At 42.1% G+C, this 14435-nt stretch overlaps 1 protein-coding gene across 1 annotated transcript; it reads right to left on the bottom strand.

The window, feature by feature from the left end:
* Positions 1-3183: 3183 nt before the first annotated feature.
* LOC115020448 (LIM domain-binding protein 3-like) lies at positions 3184-13354 on the bottom strand. The gene is made up of 6 exons (XM_029450495.1): positions 13016-13354; positions 11635-11950; positions 10446-10626; positions 9795-9915; positions 8135-8250; positions 3184-3799 (listed from the first exon to the last, which is right to left on the bottom strand). Exons 1-6 carry the CDS (start codon positions 13305-13307, stop codon positions 3710-3712), a joined length of 1116 nt encoding a protein of 371 aa, XP_029306355.1. The 5' UTR covers positions 13308-13354; the 3' UTR covers positions 3184-3709.
* Positions 13355-14435: the final 1081 nt, after the last annotated feature.

A 14435-nucleotide genomic window follows, 5' to 3' on the forward strand; every position in this document is an offset into this window, starting at 1 on the left:
ATAATAATAATAATAGTTATGATACATCTAAATTACCAGTAATAATGGGTGTGACAGTAGTACTGTGTTTGAACTCAAATACAGAACATGTTACAACACTTAAAATGAAACTCATGACCTGTGTGTGTGTGTGTGTGTGTGTGTCAGAGTTACAGAAATGTTTAACTTCCTGAAAATGTTTCTCAGAGATGATGATGCACAACAGAGAAGAGGAAGGTTTTTTTTCTTCGTACATTCAGAGTATTAGAGCCACTGTGACGGGGAAATAATAAAATGTTCTGATTAGTTTTGGTGGATTGGATGTGACTGTGAATATATAGTTATTTATTCATATGTAAGTCAAACAGAAACTTAACTCAAAGATCTTGCAGGACAAAGTCATTTCTTAAATGTTTTCAAGTGTTCAATTTATTCAACTTGCAACACAAATATTCATCAAATACTCAAAACCTGTTAAACAAATGTAGAATAGTATGTATGTAAAGCAGCTGATCCTCCAACAAGGACGTCAGCTGCTTTCTGTCCTTCATAATGTTAATAATAATAATGTTTTACTGACAGCTCATTGACACCAAAACCAGTTCAAACTCCCAATAATGTTAAAGTGACACCAACACTAACTAATCCTGACGTTGCCTCGTTCCACATGCTGTGACCAACGTTCTGCATGCACACATTCACCCTCTGAAAAACACACAAACTGTATAAAATATTCAAAGTAAAAACTGTACACTGCACACACACACACACACACGAGTGTGTGTGTGTGTGTGCCGGTCAGACTGAATCTCAGAAGGCACAAAACGCTGCAGCGAGTCGATTAATTGAAAAACACAGATTTCTTTAAAACGTCTTTCTGCTCCGACTCGTGTGTTCAGTGCAGCCGAGGCTCCGCTCACTCTCTCACAACTTCTTGACTTATGTTGTAGTTGATTAAGCTGCAGTTCCTCTAACGGCCACCAGATGCTGCTACAACACGCTGCTTGTGTTGAAGTGAACAGGAAACCCACACAATTAATCTCTAAAGAAACAAGGCAATGAAGAGTTTTGCATCTTTTGGTAGTTGTTTTGTGCCTCTATAAATACATAAAGAGTTGAGCTCTCAGGAGACAATTTCACTTTTTGTCATTTTGAAAATGGACGCTCTATAAGTTTTAACATTATTTATATTATTTTATCGTATTTAATGTATTATTTATAAATAGTATAAAATAATAATAATATACAGATTTAGTCCTGATCATAATATTATAATGCCACACAAATGTAATTATTTTCTGTATACTGAATATTAGGGGATTTTTTGTGTGTTCATCAAAACAGCCAAAAGGATTTAAAATGAAAAAGCCAAAATTGTCCCTAGTGAGGCCCAATGGTTAATCTTTAAGGTTTGTCCAGGACTTCAGCTTCATCTTTATGTTCTGAACGTGAAGCAGCCTGAAGGCCTGCAGTGGAAGATGCCAGCGTGATAAATATTCAAGCTCTTACAGTTCAGAACAAACATTAACACAGTAATTACAGAAAACACAAGAGTCCATCACCTCGTGATGCCAAACATCCACACAACAGATGAAACAAATAATAACTTGATGAAGCTGAACGCAGCAGTGATGGTTTATTAGATCTTAAAGAAATATCACAGAATCGTCAATAAGTAGGAAACTCAAGGTTATGTGTTGCATAGAAACCTGCTGAACATGAGAGCGGGATGAGTAGCTACACATCACATCGTGACACCATCGAATCCGAAACACTCAATACTGAGAAACAGGAAGAGTCCAGACGGAGAGCAGGAGTCGCTCTGTGCCTCTATGTTGTCGCTCTGTGTCTCTGAGCGGTCTGTTTGTGTCTCTATGTGGTTGTTTTGTGTCGTTATGTGGTCGTTTTGTGTCTCTATGTGGTTGTTTTGTGTCGTTATGTGGTTGTTTTTGTGTCTATGTGGCTGTTTTGCGTGGTCGCTTTGTGTCTATGTGGTCGTTTTGTGTCTATGTGGTTGTTTTGGTGTCTCTATGTGGTCGTTTTTTTGTTTCTATGTGGTCGTTTTGTGTCTCTATGTGGTTGTTTTGTGTCTCTATGTGGTCGTTTTGTGTCTATGTGGTCGTTTGTGTCTCTATGTGGTTGTTTTGTGTCTCTATGTGGTCGTTTGTGTCTATGTGGTTGTTTTGTGTCTCTATGTGGTTGTTTTGTGTCTCTATTGTGGTCGTTTGTGTGTAGTTTTGCGTCTCTATGTAGTTGTTTTGTGTGGTATTGGTTGTTTTGTGTCTATGTGGTAGTTTTGTGTCTCTATGTGGTTGTTTTGTGGTCTCTATGTGGTAGTTTTGTGTCTCTATGTGGTTCGTTTTGTGTCTCTATGTGGTAGTTTTGTGTCTCGATGTGGTAGTTTTGTGTCTGTGTGGTAGTTTTGCGTCTCTATATAGTTGTTTTGTGTGGTAGTTTTGTGTCTATGTGGTCGTTTTGCGTCTCTATGTGGTTGTTTTGTGTGGTAGTTTTGTGTCTATGTGGTCGTTTTGTGTCTGTGTGGTTGTTTTGTGTGGTAGTTTTGTGTCTCTATGTAGTTGTTTTGTGTGGTAGTTTTGTGTCTATGTGGTCGTTTTGCGTCTCTATGTGGTTGTTTTGTGTGGTAGTTTTGTGTCTATGTGGTCGTTTTGCGTCTCTATGTGGTCGTTTTGCGTCTCTATGTGGTTGTTTTGTGTGGTAGTTTTGTGTCTATGTGGTCGTTTTGCGTCTCTATGTGGTTGTTTTGTGTGGTCGTTTTGTGTCTTTATGTGGTTGTCTTCTAACAACATGTCAGCTGAGGCTTCTTCATGTAAACACGTCTGTATGAAATGTAAACGTGAAGTTTGAGTCCATTTGGTTTCTCTACAGTCTGTGGCACTAGAATAGGCACATTACAGAGAAGAGAACAATATTCTGCAGACAAACTACGGCTGTGTGCCACTGTAATAATCAGATCCTTTTCCAATGTTTAGTTAGAATCAAGTTGTAGATTTATACATTTTTAAATAAAAATGTAATTAATTAATTAATTAATTAATTTTAAAATGTGTTGGAATCAAAACAAAACTCAAATTAAAAAAATTGATTAAAAAAAAACATATTAAAAAGATTATTTTAAATAATTAATTTTAAAATAAAGTCAATAAATAAATATTGATCAAATTAATTTAAAATTTAATTGGAAACAAAACAAAACTGAAGGCAAAAAATGTTTAAATAAATCTGGCAAGTAATAATTATATTTTATTATTTTGTCTTTTCTAAATTAAATAGTTATTTCATTGTTAATCGAAGTCATTTCAAATAATGCATTTTAAAGTGAATTATTATTATTATTATTTATTCATTTGGCGCTTTTGGAGTGTACAAAGTGCAATCCATGCTAAAATTATTATTAATTTATTCATATTAAATGTAATAGTATCTATGTCTTTATTGTATTTATCAACTTAGTTACATATAATAATTATTAACTATTGAGAATATATATAGTTATTCCATTTGGCACACACCAGACTTGGAACACAGAGGTTTCTGGACAGAGAACATCATCACTTCTGTTTTTTGTTTATGTTTTGAAGCGTCAGGCAGCGTCGTTTTAATATTAATGCACAAAAAGAAAAAAAAACAAAGTATAATTTGCATAAAGAGCGTTTACACACATGTTGTAAAAGTCGTCGGCGTGCAGTCGTCCGTCTCCACGTTGGTCGGCCTACACGTTGATGGCGTGAGCGTGCTTCTTGCACAGAGGTTTGTCTTTCTTTGAGTAGAAAGGCTGGCCCTCCAAGTTCACGTGGCAAACCTGCAGGAACAACAGACACAGCTGATCAAATCAGGCTTTCAGGCTCGTACGCACTCTCCACGTGACGCGTTCGCGGATCAATGCGCTCACGTGGATGTGCGTTCATACTACAACTCACTATAGATAGTGTGCAAACACGTGACAAAACTGTGTGACGTATGCGTGCGACGCATGCTGGATGATATACAAATCAACAATGGCGTCTAAAGCGAACAACAACAGCAATACAACTCCGACTTCTTCAAAGTATTGTGACTCTCTGGATCCTCTGCAAAGGCAAGATTCAGAGGGAAAAGTTCAATATAACTTAATCAGATAAGTTATATTTAACTTATCTGATTATATTTAAATTGTCTGGCGGACACTATCAAATTACAACTGCTACGTTTAAATCCTAATCGTACATGTAGTAGTGTGGTTTACTTCTTCGTCTCCTCGGAAATACCTCTTGGACTATTGGAGCCTGTTCAACTCGGGAACCGGGAACACGTCATTGAACTCGATGGGTCCAATTTCCTTCTCATCTTGAAGGGAAGAGCTCATTCCTGGCTCCATTAGCTGTGCACTTGACTGTATCTGACTGTCTACACCGGGTCTGGCTTCCTGTTTACCTGTGACGTCACGACACCATCGTTCCCAGCTGATCCTGTGGCGTGGAGCTCGGGAGTCCGCTGTTCTGGTTGGGTTCTCCACGATTCGCGGGATTTCAAGTATGTTTTTGCTTTTGGCTGTTCTATCCCTTTTAATTTGGAGCGGCACCGGGGGAAGCCCCCACGGAACCGGAAAATCCTGTCAAATTCTCTCATCCCTGGTTTTACCAGGCCGGGCTTTATGGTGATCCCCCTCCCTCTGGTCCTCCCCCCCCGCATCTGTCCAGTGCACTTCTGTGGACTTGGCCCGTCTGATGAGCCTCATGGCTCTACAAGACATCTTTATTATTCCTGCTAGCCGTGTTCCTGACCTTGTATTCGGTTTAAACACCAAGAGAGAGCCATCAAATAACCCACCTACGTCTGTCTGTAGATGTCTGATTGTACTGTTATTGTTGATTTCAGGAAATGTGCAACCTAACCCTGGACCAGATTCTGTTGTTAGTTTTAACACTCCTGCTGATTTTAAATCGAGGTCTGGTCTCATCCATTTGAATGTGCGCAGCTTGATTGCTAAAATGGATATGATTCGTATTTGGGCACACTCAACTGATGCTGATATCATAGTGATATCTGAAACCTGGCTCACCAAATCCATTCCAAACAAGGATATTAATATTGATGGTTACAATGTAAATAGGACTGATCGACCTAAAAAGGGTGGAGGTGTTGCAGTCTTTGTTAAATCTAAGTTTCATGTAAAGATTCTTCTCTCCACATCACTCACAAAACAATTTGAACTTTTGGCTCTTGACTGGGAAGTATCAAAAGCTCTCCATATCACTGTCGTTGGTTGCTACGGACCACCTTCAGCTGTCAGTGACGCTTCACCATCTTTAATGCAGCTTTTGTCCAGTCTTAACTATAGTGAAAGTGTCATTGTGGGTGACCTTAACTGGAACTGGCTGCTACCAGCATCAGAGGACTTTAAAAAATACTGCAATTCCTTAAATCTCTTTCAGATAGTTGGTAGTCTCACTAGACCCAATCTGAAATCTCCTGGAAAATCCTCCTTAATTGATCTTATCCTTACAAATACTCCTCATAAATACACCACTGCTTCTGTATCTGCAGATGACATCAGTGACCACTGTGTCATTGCTACAGTAAGGAATACAAAAGTCCCTAAGACTAAACTCCGTGTCATCATAAAGCGTGATATGAAGCATTTTGTGGAGCAAGGTTTCTTTCACGACCTGTTTCTCTTCGACTGGGAGAAAATCAATCTCATATCCGATGTTGAAAACGCCTGGAAGTTCTTTTATGATGGTTTTATTATAATCGTTGATAGGCACGCCCCCTTAAGAAAGTACAGAGTAAAAGGCAGAGACAATGCATGGTTCACATCAGATCTCTGATTTACTTCACGAGCGCATGTGGCATGGTCAGAAGCCAGGAGTAAGGTCTTGGGTCGGATCGGCTGCTCTTCAGGCAGCTGCGAAATGCATGCACTGTTAAAATCAGAAAATCTGATTATTTCCAAACTGAAACCACAAATAACTTAAATAATCCCTTAAATTCTGGAAAACTATTAAATCAATAGCTGGAAATAAAAATGTGACAGAGCTTCCACCTTGTATTGTCAAGGACTCTCTTCTAATCTCTGACGAGGCAGAAATGCTGGGTGGTTTTAATAAACATTTTATTGCCTCTGGTTCCTTGTTTGAATCTCAGAACATGCCTCAAGGAGCCCCTGCTCGCTCTGAAGGTCGTGTCTGGCCGGGTCAAACCTTTACTTTTAATCCAGTAACAGTCTCAGAGGAGCATAAAGCCCTTAAAGGTTTAGACACAAGAGAATCAGCAGGTCCGGACAACCTGGAGCCACACTGTTTAAAGTTAGCAGCTGATTCCCTCGCCTCGCCCCTGGCCCATCTTTTCAATCTATCCCTGGAGACAAACCAAATTCCCCTTATTTGGAAATCTGCTTTTGTTCTCCCACTGGTGAAAGGGGGTGCCCCCACTCTCCTAAACAACTACAGACCCATCTCCAAACTGTCTTAAAGAAAGTGCTGGAATCATTGGTGAGTCAACAACTAAAGGACTTTTTAACCACTAATAATATTTTATCTGACCTTCAATCTGGTTTTACGAAAACACACAGCACAACAACGGCCACCTTACAAGTAGTCAATGATTTTATAAAGTTCTTAGACAGTAGAGAACATTGTGCAGCACTTTGTATTGACTTATCCAAGGCTTCTGATACAGTGGATCATGCCTTAGTGTCACAAAGACTCTACAGTACAGGTCTCTCAGATCAAGCTGTCTGTTGACAGTGTGTGCGGGCAGAAGGTGTAACTTCTAGTTCTCTTAATGTATCCAAGGGTGTGCCACAGGGATCTGATGTAGGACCATTGTTATTTATCATTTATATAATAATCTTAATCGCAATGTTTTAAATGTAATGTACTGCTCTGCGTCCCCCCCACATCAGGCTCTTTGTCAGCTCCAGACTGCTTTGAACATTGTACAATGTAACTTGTGTGATTTGAAACTTGTTTTAAATGCTGAAAGACGAAGCTCAAACCAAACACTTGAACCTCCCTCCTGTCACCACTTCACAGGGTTCTGAGACTGAATCTGTGTCTCAGTATAAATATCTTGTTCTTATCATTGATGATTCTCTTTCTTCTAACCCTCACATTTTAGAACTTTTGAAAGAATTAAGAATAAAATGAGGTTTTTATTTTAGAAACAAGTCGTGTCTTTCTCTGGAGGCCAGAAAGAGATGAGTCTCTGCAACGTCTCTGTGCTGGACGATGGAGATGTTGTTTATATGAATGCATCGTCTCAGAGCCTCAGCTCTCTGGATACCGTCGACCACGGGGCACTGAGACTTCATAACAAACCTCAAACCTGACGCACCACTGCACCTTATATGCTCGTGTTGGATGGTCTTCCCTGACCTCCCGTAGACTGAAACACTGGCACATCCTTATTTATGAAGCTATTCTGGGTACTCTTCCACAATACCTAAGGATCTACATGAGTAGGAAATGTAGTGGACCGTATCGGCTTCTCTCCGAGGACTTGTTTCTTCTAACGGTTCCAGAGGTCCGTACAGAACTTGGGAACAGGACGTTTAGTTACGCTGCTCCGGCTGCAGAATGAGCTGAAGCTCAGAGAGCCGGTCTCTGTAACAGACTTAAAGCAACTCTTAAAGACACTGAAGCAGACCGCTGGGTCTGTAACTGTTTTCATTAATGTTGAGACTGTTTAATGTCTGTAACTGTGCTGCTGCCGGTCCCGACCTTAATCTCAATGAGACATGTCCTGGTTAAATAAAGGTTATAAATAAATAAATAAAAATTCTTCTTCTTCTTCTTCTTCTTCTTCTTCTTCTTCTTCTTGTGCAGTGCAGTCGGTGCTCTAGATGTGTGGACGGGCGTGGACGGTGTGGACCCTCACTGACATGGCGGATGATGTAATGTGCGTCACGAGGACAGTGGCGGAGGCAGAAAGGATGAATCGGCCTCAGCAGTTAGAAGATAATCAGTGTTGTGTTGGATTCATGTTATTTTTAGTTATACTTTAATTAAACGTTATCAAACCATAATCTGGCGGCCCCCCTGCAGTAACTCTGAGGACCCCCGAGGGGCCATAGACCCCCTGTTGAACACCCCTGATCTGTGATCTTTGTTTGTAATGAACTTATGTCACGGTGTGAAGTATTTGTGGATCTTACCGCACACACGAAGCAGGTGTCGTGCCAGGTGTGACCCAGAGCCTCGATGAACTTATCTCCAGCCTCAACCGGAAAGTCACAGCCGTGACACTTCGTGCTGAAGAGCGAGATGTAATCTGACAGAGACACACACACCGTGAGAAACACACACACCGTGAGAAACACACACACCGTGAGAGACACACACACCGTGAGAAACACACACACCGTGAGAAAAACACACACCGTCAGAGACACACACACCGTCAGAGACACACACACCTTGAGAAACACACACACCGTCAGAGACACACACTGTCAGAGACGCACACTCCGTCAGACACACACACCGTCAGAGACACACACACCGTCAGAGACACACACACTGTCAGAGACACACACACCGTCAGAGACACACACATCGTGAGAAACACACACCGTCAGAAACACACACCGTCAGAAACACACACACCGTCAGAGACACACACACCGTCAGAGACACACACACTGTCAGAGACACACACACCGTCAGAGACACACACATCGTGAGAAACACACACCGTCAGAGACACACATCGTGAGAAAACACACACCGTCAGAGACACACACCGTCAGAGACACGCACACCGTCAGAGACACACACACCGTGAGAAACACACACCGTCAGAGACACACACCGTTAGAGACACACACACCGTCAGAGACACGCACACCGTGAGAAACACACACCGTCAGAGACACACACCGTCAGAGACACACACCGTCAGAGACACGCACACCGTCAGAGACACGCACACCGTCAGAGGACACACACCGTCAGAGACAACACACCGTCAGAGACACGCACACCGTCAGAGACACACACCGTCAGAGACACACACACACACCGTCAGAGACACGCACACCGTCAGAGACACACACCGTCAGAGACACACCCACCGTCAGAGACACGCACACCCGTCAGAGCACCACACCGTCAGAGACACACACCGTCAGAGACACGCACACCGTCAGAGACACGCACACCGTCAGAGACACGCACACCGTCAGAGACACACACCGTCAGAGACACGCACACCGTCAGAGACACGCACACCGTCAGAGCACACGCACACCGTCAGAGCACACCGACCCACCGTCAGAGACATGCACACCGTCAGAGACACCACACCGTCAGAGGACACACACCGTCAGATGACACACCCGTCAGAGACACGCACACCGTCAGAGACACACACCGTCAGAGACCCGCACACCGTCAGAGACACCACACCGTCAGAGACACGCACACCGTCAGAGACACACACCGTCAGAGACACACACCGTCAGAGACACGCACACCGTCAGAGACACACACCGTCAGAGACACACACCGTCAGAGACGCACACCGTCAGAGACACGCACACCGTCAGAGACACACACCGTCAGAGACACGCACACCGTCAGAGACACGCACACCGTCAGAGACACACACCGTCAGAGACACACACCGTCAGAGACACGCACACCGTCAGAGACACACACCGTCAGAGACACACACCGTCAGAGACACGCACACCGTCAGAGACGCACACCGTCAGAGACACACACCGTCAGTATACAGTACATGTCTTTATATTGTATATACACACATTGAACTGCTTCATTAACAGAAGACATGTGAAGTGACGCAGTAAGAACCTTTCTCGCAGTACGGCTCCCCGTCCTCCATATGGAACAGGCTGTTCCCGAAGGGTTTGCCGCAGGCGGCGCACACGAAGCAGGTGGTGTGCCACGTCTGCCGCAGGGCGTGCATCACTTCCTGTAACATACAGCATGTCACACAGGCTCAAGTGTGCGTGTGCGTGTGTGTGTGTGTGTATTGACAATATCAACTGTACATATGATATTATCATCCAGCTTCTGGATCAAGGTGTTTTCTCATAATAGACTTGTAGACAGGTATACAGATAGACAGGTGTGCAGATAGACAGGTGTGCAGATAGACAGGTGTGCAGACAGACAGGTGTACAGGCAGACAGGTGTACAGGTGTACAGGTAGACATGTGTACAGGTAGACATGTGTACAGGCAGACAGGTAGACAGACAGGCAGACAGGTAGACATGTGTACAGGTAGACAGGTAGATAGGCAGACAGGTAGACAGACAGGCAGACAGGTAGACATGTGTACAGGTAGACAGGTAGATAGGCAGACAGGTAGACAGGCAGACAGGTAGACAGGTACATAGGCAGACAGGTAGACATGTAGACATGTAGACAGGCAGACAGGCAGACAGGTAGACATGTGTACAGGAAGATAGGTATGCAGACAGACAGGTGGAGCGTCTCACCCCCATGATCTTGGTGTTGCAGCGGGCGCAGGTCGGAGCGAAGAACTCCTCGTAGCAGTTCTCGCAGTAGACGCTGTTCTGCTCCTCCACGAAGCTGACGTCCGCCAGAGACATGTGGCAGTAGTGACAGTTAAACTCCTCGGGGTGCCAGGACCGGCCGAGGGCCACCAGGAAGGGGCCCCTGCACACAACAACATGTTCAGTCTGCTTCAGGGGTTCCATCACAAAATACATTTAGAGAACTTTTATACAGGAGGCTTGAACAGTTTGTGTTTTCACACATTTTCGCTGTAAAATGGACAAAAAGACATTTTAATTAAGAAGATTAAATAGTATAAAGTAGATCATTGAAACTACTAATAATAAATACTGTAATCAAATTGATTTATCATTATTAGAAAATGATAAAACTATATTACTTAATCATCACCATCACTGACATTAATACATTATATAATCTATGAATTTAAGATCTATTTTCATAATCTAATTGGAGTATAATAGTATATAATAATAATAATAATAATAATAATAATAATAATAATAAGTAGGATCTCCTGATTTTAGGTCTTATTATTTGATATTTATTGTTTTTTTTGATAGTTTTTTGTCACATTGTGGTTTTGCTTAATAATCTTTTACTAAACATTTTGTCTAATTGTATTATTGTCATTGAGAAACCAATGAAACTATTTAATCCTGTCGTCTCGCTGACATTAAGATCGTTTTCAAGCAATAAATGTTCATAATCAGACATAAATCCAGAAAACAATAAAAACTATTACAGTCAAAAAAAACATCAGATAATAAAGCTTTAAAATCACCAGAGGACGGAACAAACATATCTTATTATTAATGTAGAATTAATTACTGAAACCTTTGAGATAAAAGTCGTACATTTACGGGAAAAGAAATGTTTAGATTATAAAGTCATAAGAGAAGACAAATTGTGAAAATTTATTTTTGTTGTGAAGGAAGCACTCGGCTTCACTTCGCAGGTCACATGAAACTCATCGCACCACAGAATATTACCTCCTCCCGTGACTCTGTAATTCATTGAATAAACCCCGTCATAGATTAGCATTCATATTCAGGTCATATATATTCATGTACATAAACAAATCTCTCTGTATATAAGAACCCTTCCCGCAGCATTATATCATATATATAATCTAAATAAATGTATTACCTGATGATGCTGTTGCAGGACCCACACAGAGGCGTACGGCTGCCGGCAGCGAACCTCTCCGCTCTCTGAGCCACGCCCCTCGCCACAGGTGCAAAGGGGGCAGGGCTCGGTGTGGCGGGGGCGGGGCTGGGAGCTACATGTGCGGCGGAGGAGGGGTTGGGGATGTATGCTGGTGGAGGAGGGGCGCCCTGGGGCAGCGGCTGCATCTTCATGGTGGTGGTCATCTTACTGGGATCGAATTTGTCGGCAAAGTTGGTATCGGAAACCCAGGGGGGTCGGTTAGAGGATGCGGGGCCGGCCGGGGGCGGGGCAGCAGCTGGAGGAGACGGAAACTATTTGTAAAAGCTGAAATGACTTCTCTTAGTGAATACAAAAGTCCAAATGCATTTCAATGCTTTCTATTCATGTCGATACCAAAATTCTGAAAACGTGCCGTAGTACCCGGTAGTACCCGGTAGTACCCGGTAGTACCCGGCTCAAGACTAACGGCATCTCGGGGACAATAGAAAATGTTTTTGGGACGCAGTAAACTCACTATCGATGCGTCCTGGGGACACAAACCAATTTATTCCTGATGTGATACTTTGTGAACAACAAATTTGTGTTGAAATCTGCAGGAGAGCTAGCTAACGTTAGCTGTTAGCTGCTAGCTGTTAGTAGCCGGTAATGGAGGTTCCATAGAATTGCATTACGGTGCATTCAAGCTCTATTTATTAAAAAAAGACATTGGGTGAAGGTAAATTGTAATCATGATGTGTTCATATGTAGTCTTGTGAAATGTAGTTTTTGGCGAGTAAGTTGAATAAATACAAGAGATGTTTTCACATAAAATAGATATTATATGAATCATGAGCTGACAAGAACCAGTACCGAGTAATAAAGGAGTATATGATGGAGATATTGTTTATCGTGGTGTCAAATTGGTTTCGAGAATCATAGAATTTCACTGGTATTGTTATCGACTTCTAAACCTCTGGTATTGAGACATCCCTGAGCAGGAGGAGCAGTCGTGCAGTGCATGGTGGGAACGTTGTGGCGAGTTTGACAAACGGGCCTCAACTCTGTTTCTGTGGAAAACGTTCGACTACAGTCACGTACACAGTGAATGCTGCAGCTGTTTTTCTTATGTATTTGGTATCACACTGCACAGCTTTATTAGGGAAGGCTACAATAATAAAATGCATTTTGATGACCTTCTTTACCCCAAACTTGTAAATATTTCTGTCTTCTTGAATATCAATTCTGACATAAATTTGCAATGAATTGTGGGTGATTAAACCAGTCTGCAAGACTCTCTGGAAGTCTGCAGACGCTGGAGAGCCCGGTGAAGTCGGGGCATTTGGTGTTTTTCATGCATTCATCAGTTTGCAGGTGTTCTTACCTGGCTGGGAGGGGTAGATGCAGGCGGTGCTGACCACCTTGGGAGGGGGGGAGCCAAGAGGGATCTGAATAGAGCTCTGCTGAGTGGGAGGGGCCTGTTGCGTGGGGGGCTGCTGGTACTGCTGCGGGATTGGCTGCTGGTACTGCTGCTGCATTGGCTGCTGGTACTGCTGCTGCATTGGCTGCTGGTACTGCTGCTGGATTGGCTGGTACTGCTGCTGGATTGGCTGCTGGTATTGCTGCGGGATTGGCTGGTACTGCTGTGGAGGCGGGGCTTGTGGAGCCTGGTGCATGGCAGGCTGACCGTGTTGGCTGGAGAGGGATGAAAAAAACGTTGATTGATCAAAGTGATTCTGTAAAAACGACCTGTCAAACTCACTGAGCTGCAGTTCTGAAAACGTGATCTGATCCAGGACATACACACCCAGACTCACTCTGCACTGCAGTAAAACTGACTAGAACATTTTCTTGGTTTTTGCAATTATGTTTCACCCCCTGATATGGATGGATTACTGAGCTGGCCAACTGGAGCCAGAGCCAGGTGCCCAAAAGATAAAACAATTACCACAAAGAGACACAAAGAATCATCCCAGAGACACAAAACAACAACAAAAAGACACAAAACAAGCACAAAGAAACAAAACAAGCACAAAGAAACAAAACAAGCACAAAGAAACAAAACAACTACAAAGAAATAAAACAAGCACAAAGAAACAAAACTACAAAGAAACAAAACAACTACAAAGAAACAAAACAAGCACAAAGAAACAAAACAAGCACAAAGAAACAAAACAACTACAAAGAAACAAAACAACTACAAAGAAACAAAACAAGCACAAAGAAACAAAACAAGCACAAAGAAACAAAACAACTACAAAGAAACAAAACAAGCACAAAGAAACAAAACAAGCACAAAGACACAAAACAAGCACAAAGAAACAAAACAACTACAAAGAAACAAAACAACTACAAAGAAACAAAACAACTACAAAGAAACAAAACAAGCACAAAGAAACAAAACAAGCACAAAGACACAAAACAACTACAAAGAAACAAAACAACTACAAAGAAACAAAACAAGCACAAAGAAACAAAACAAGCACAAGAAACAAAACAACTACAAAGAAACAAAACAAGCACAAAGAAACAAAACAAGCACAAAGAAACAAAAACAACTACAAAGAAACAAAACAACTACAAAGAAACAAACAACTACAAAGAAACAAAACAAGCACAAAGAAACAAAACAAGCACAAAGACACAAAACAACTACAAAGAAACAAAACAACTACAAAGAAACAAAACAAGCACAAAGAAACAAACAAGCACAAAGAAACAAAACAAGCACAAAGAAACAAAACAACTACAAAGAAACAAAACAAGCACAAAGAAACAAAACAACTACAAAGAACAAAACAACT

This window comes from Cottoperca gobio, chromosome 15 (genome assembly GCF_900634415.1).
Source record: "Cottoperca gobio chromosome 15, fCotGob3.1, whole genome shotgun sequence".
In the NCBI taxonomy this organism is placed as follows: Eukaryota; Metazoa; Chordata; class Actinopteri; order Perciformes; family Bovichtidae; genus Cottoperca; species Cottoperca gobio.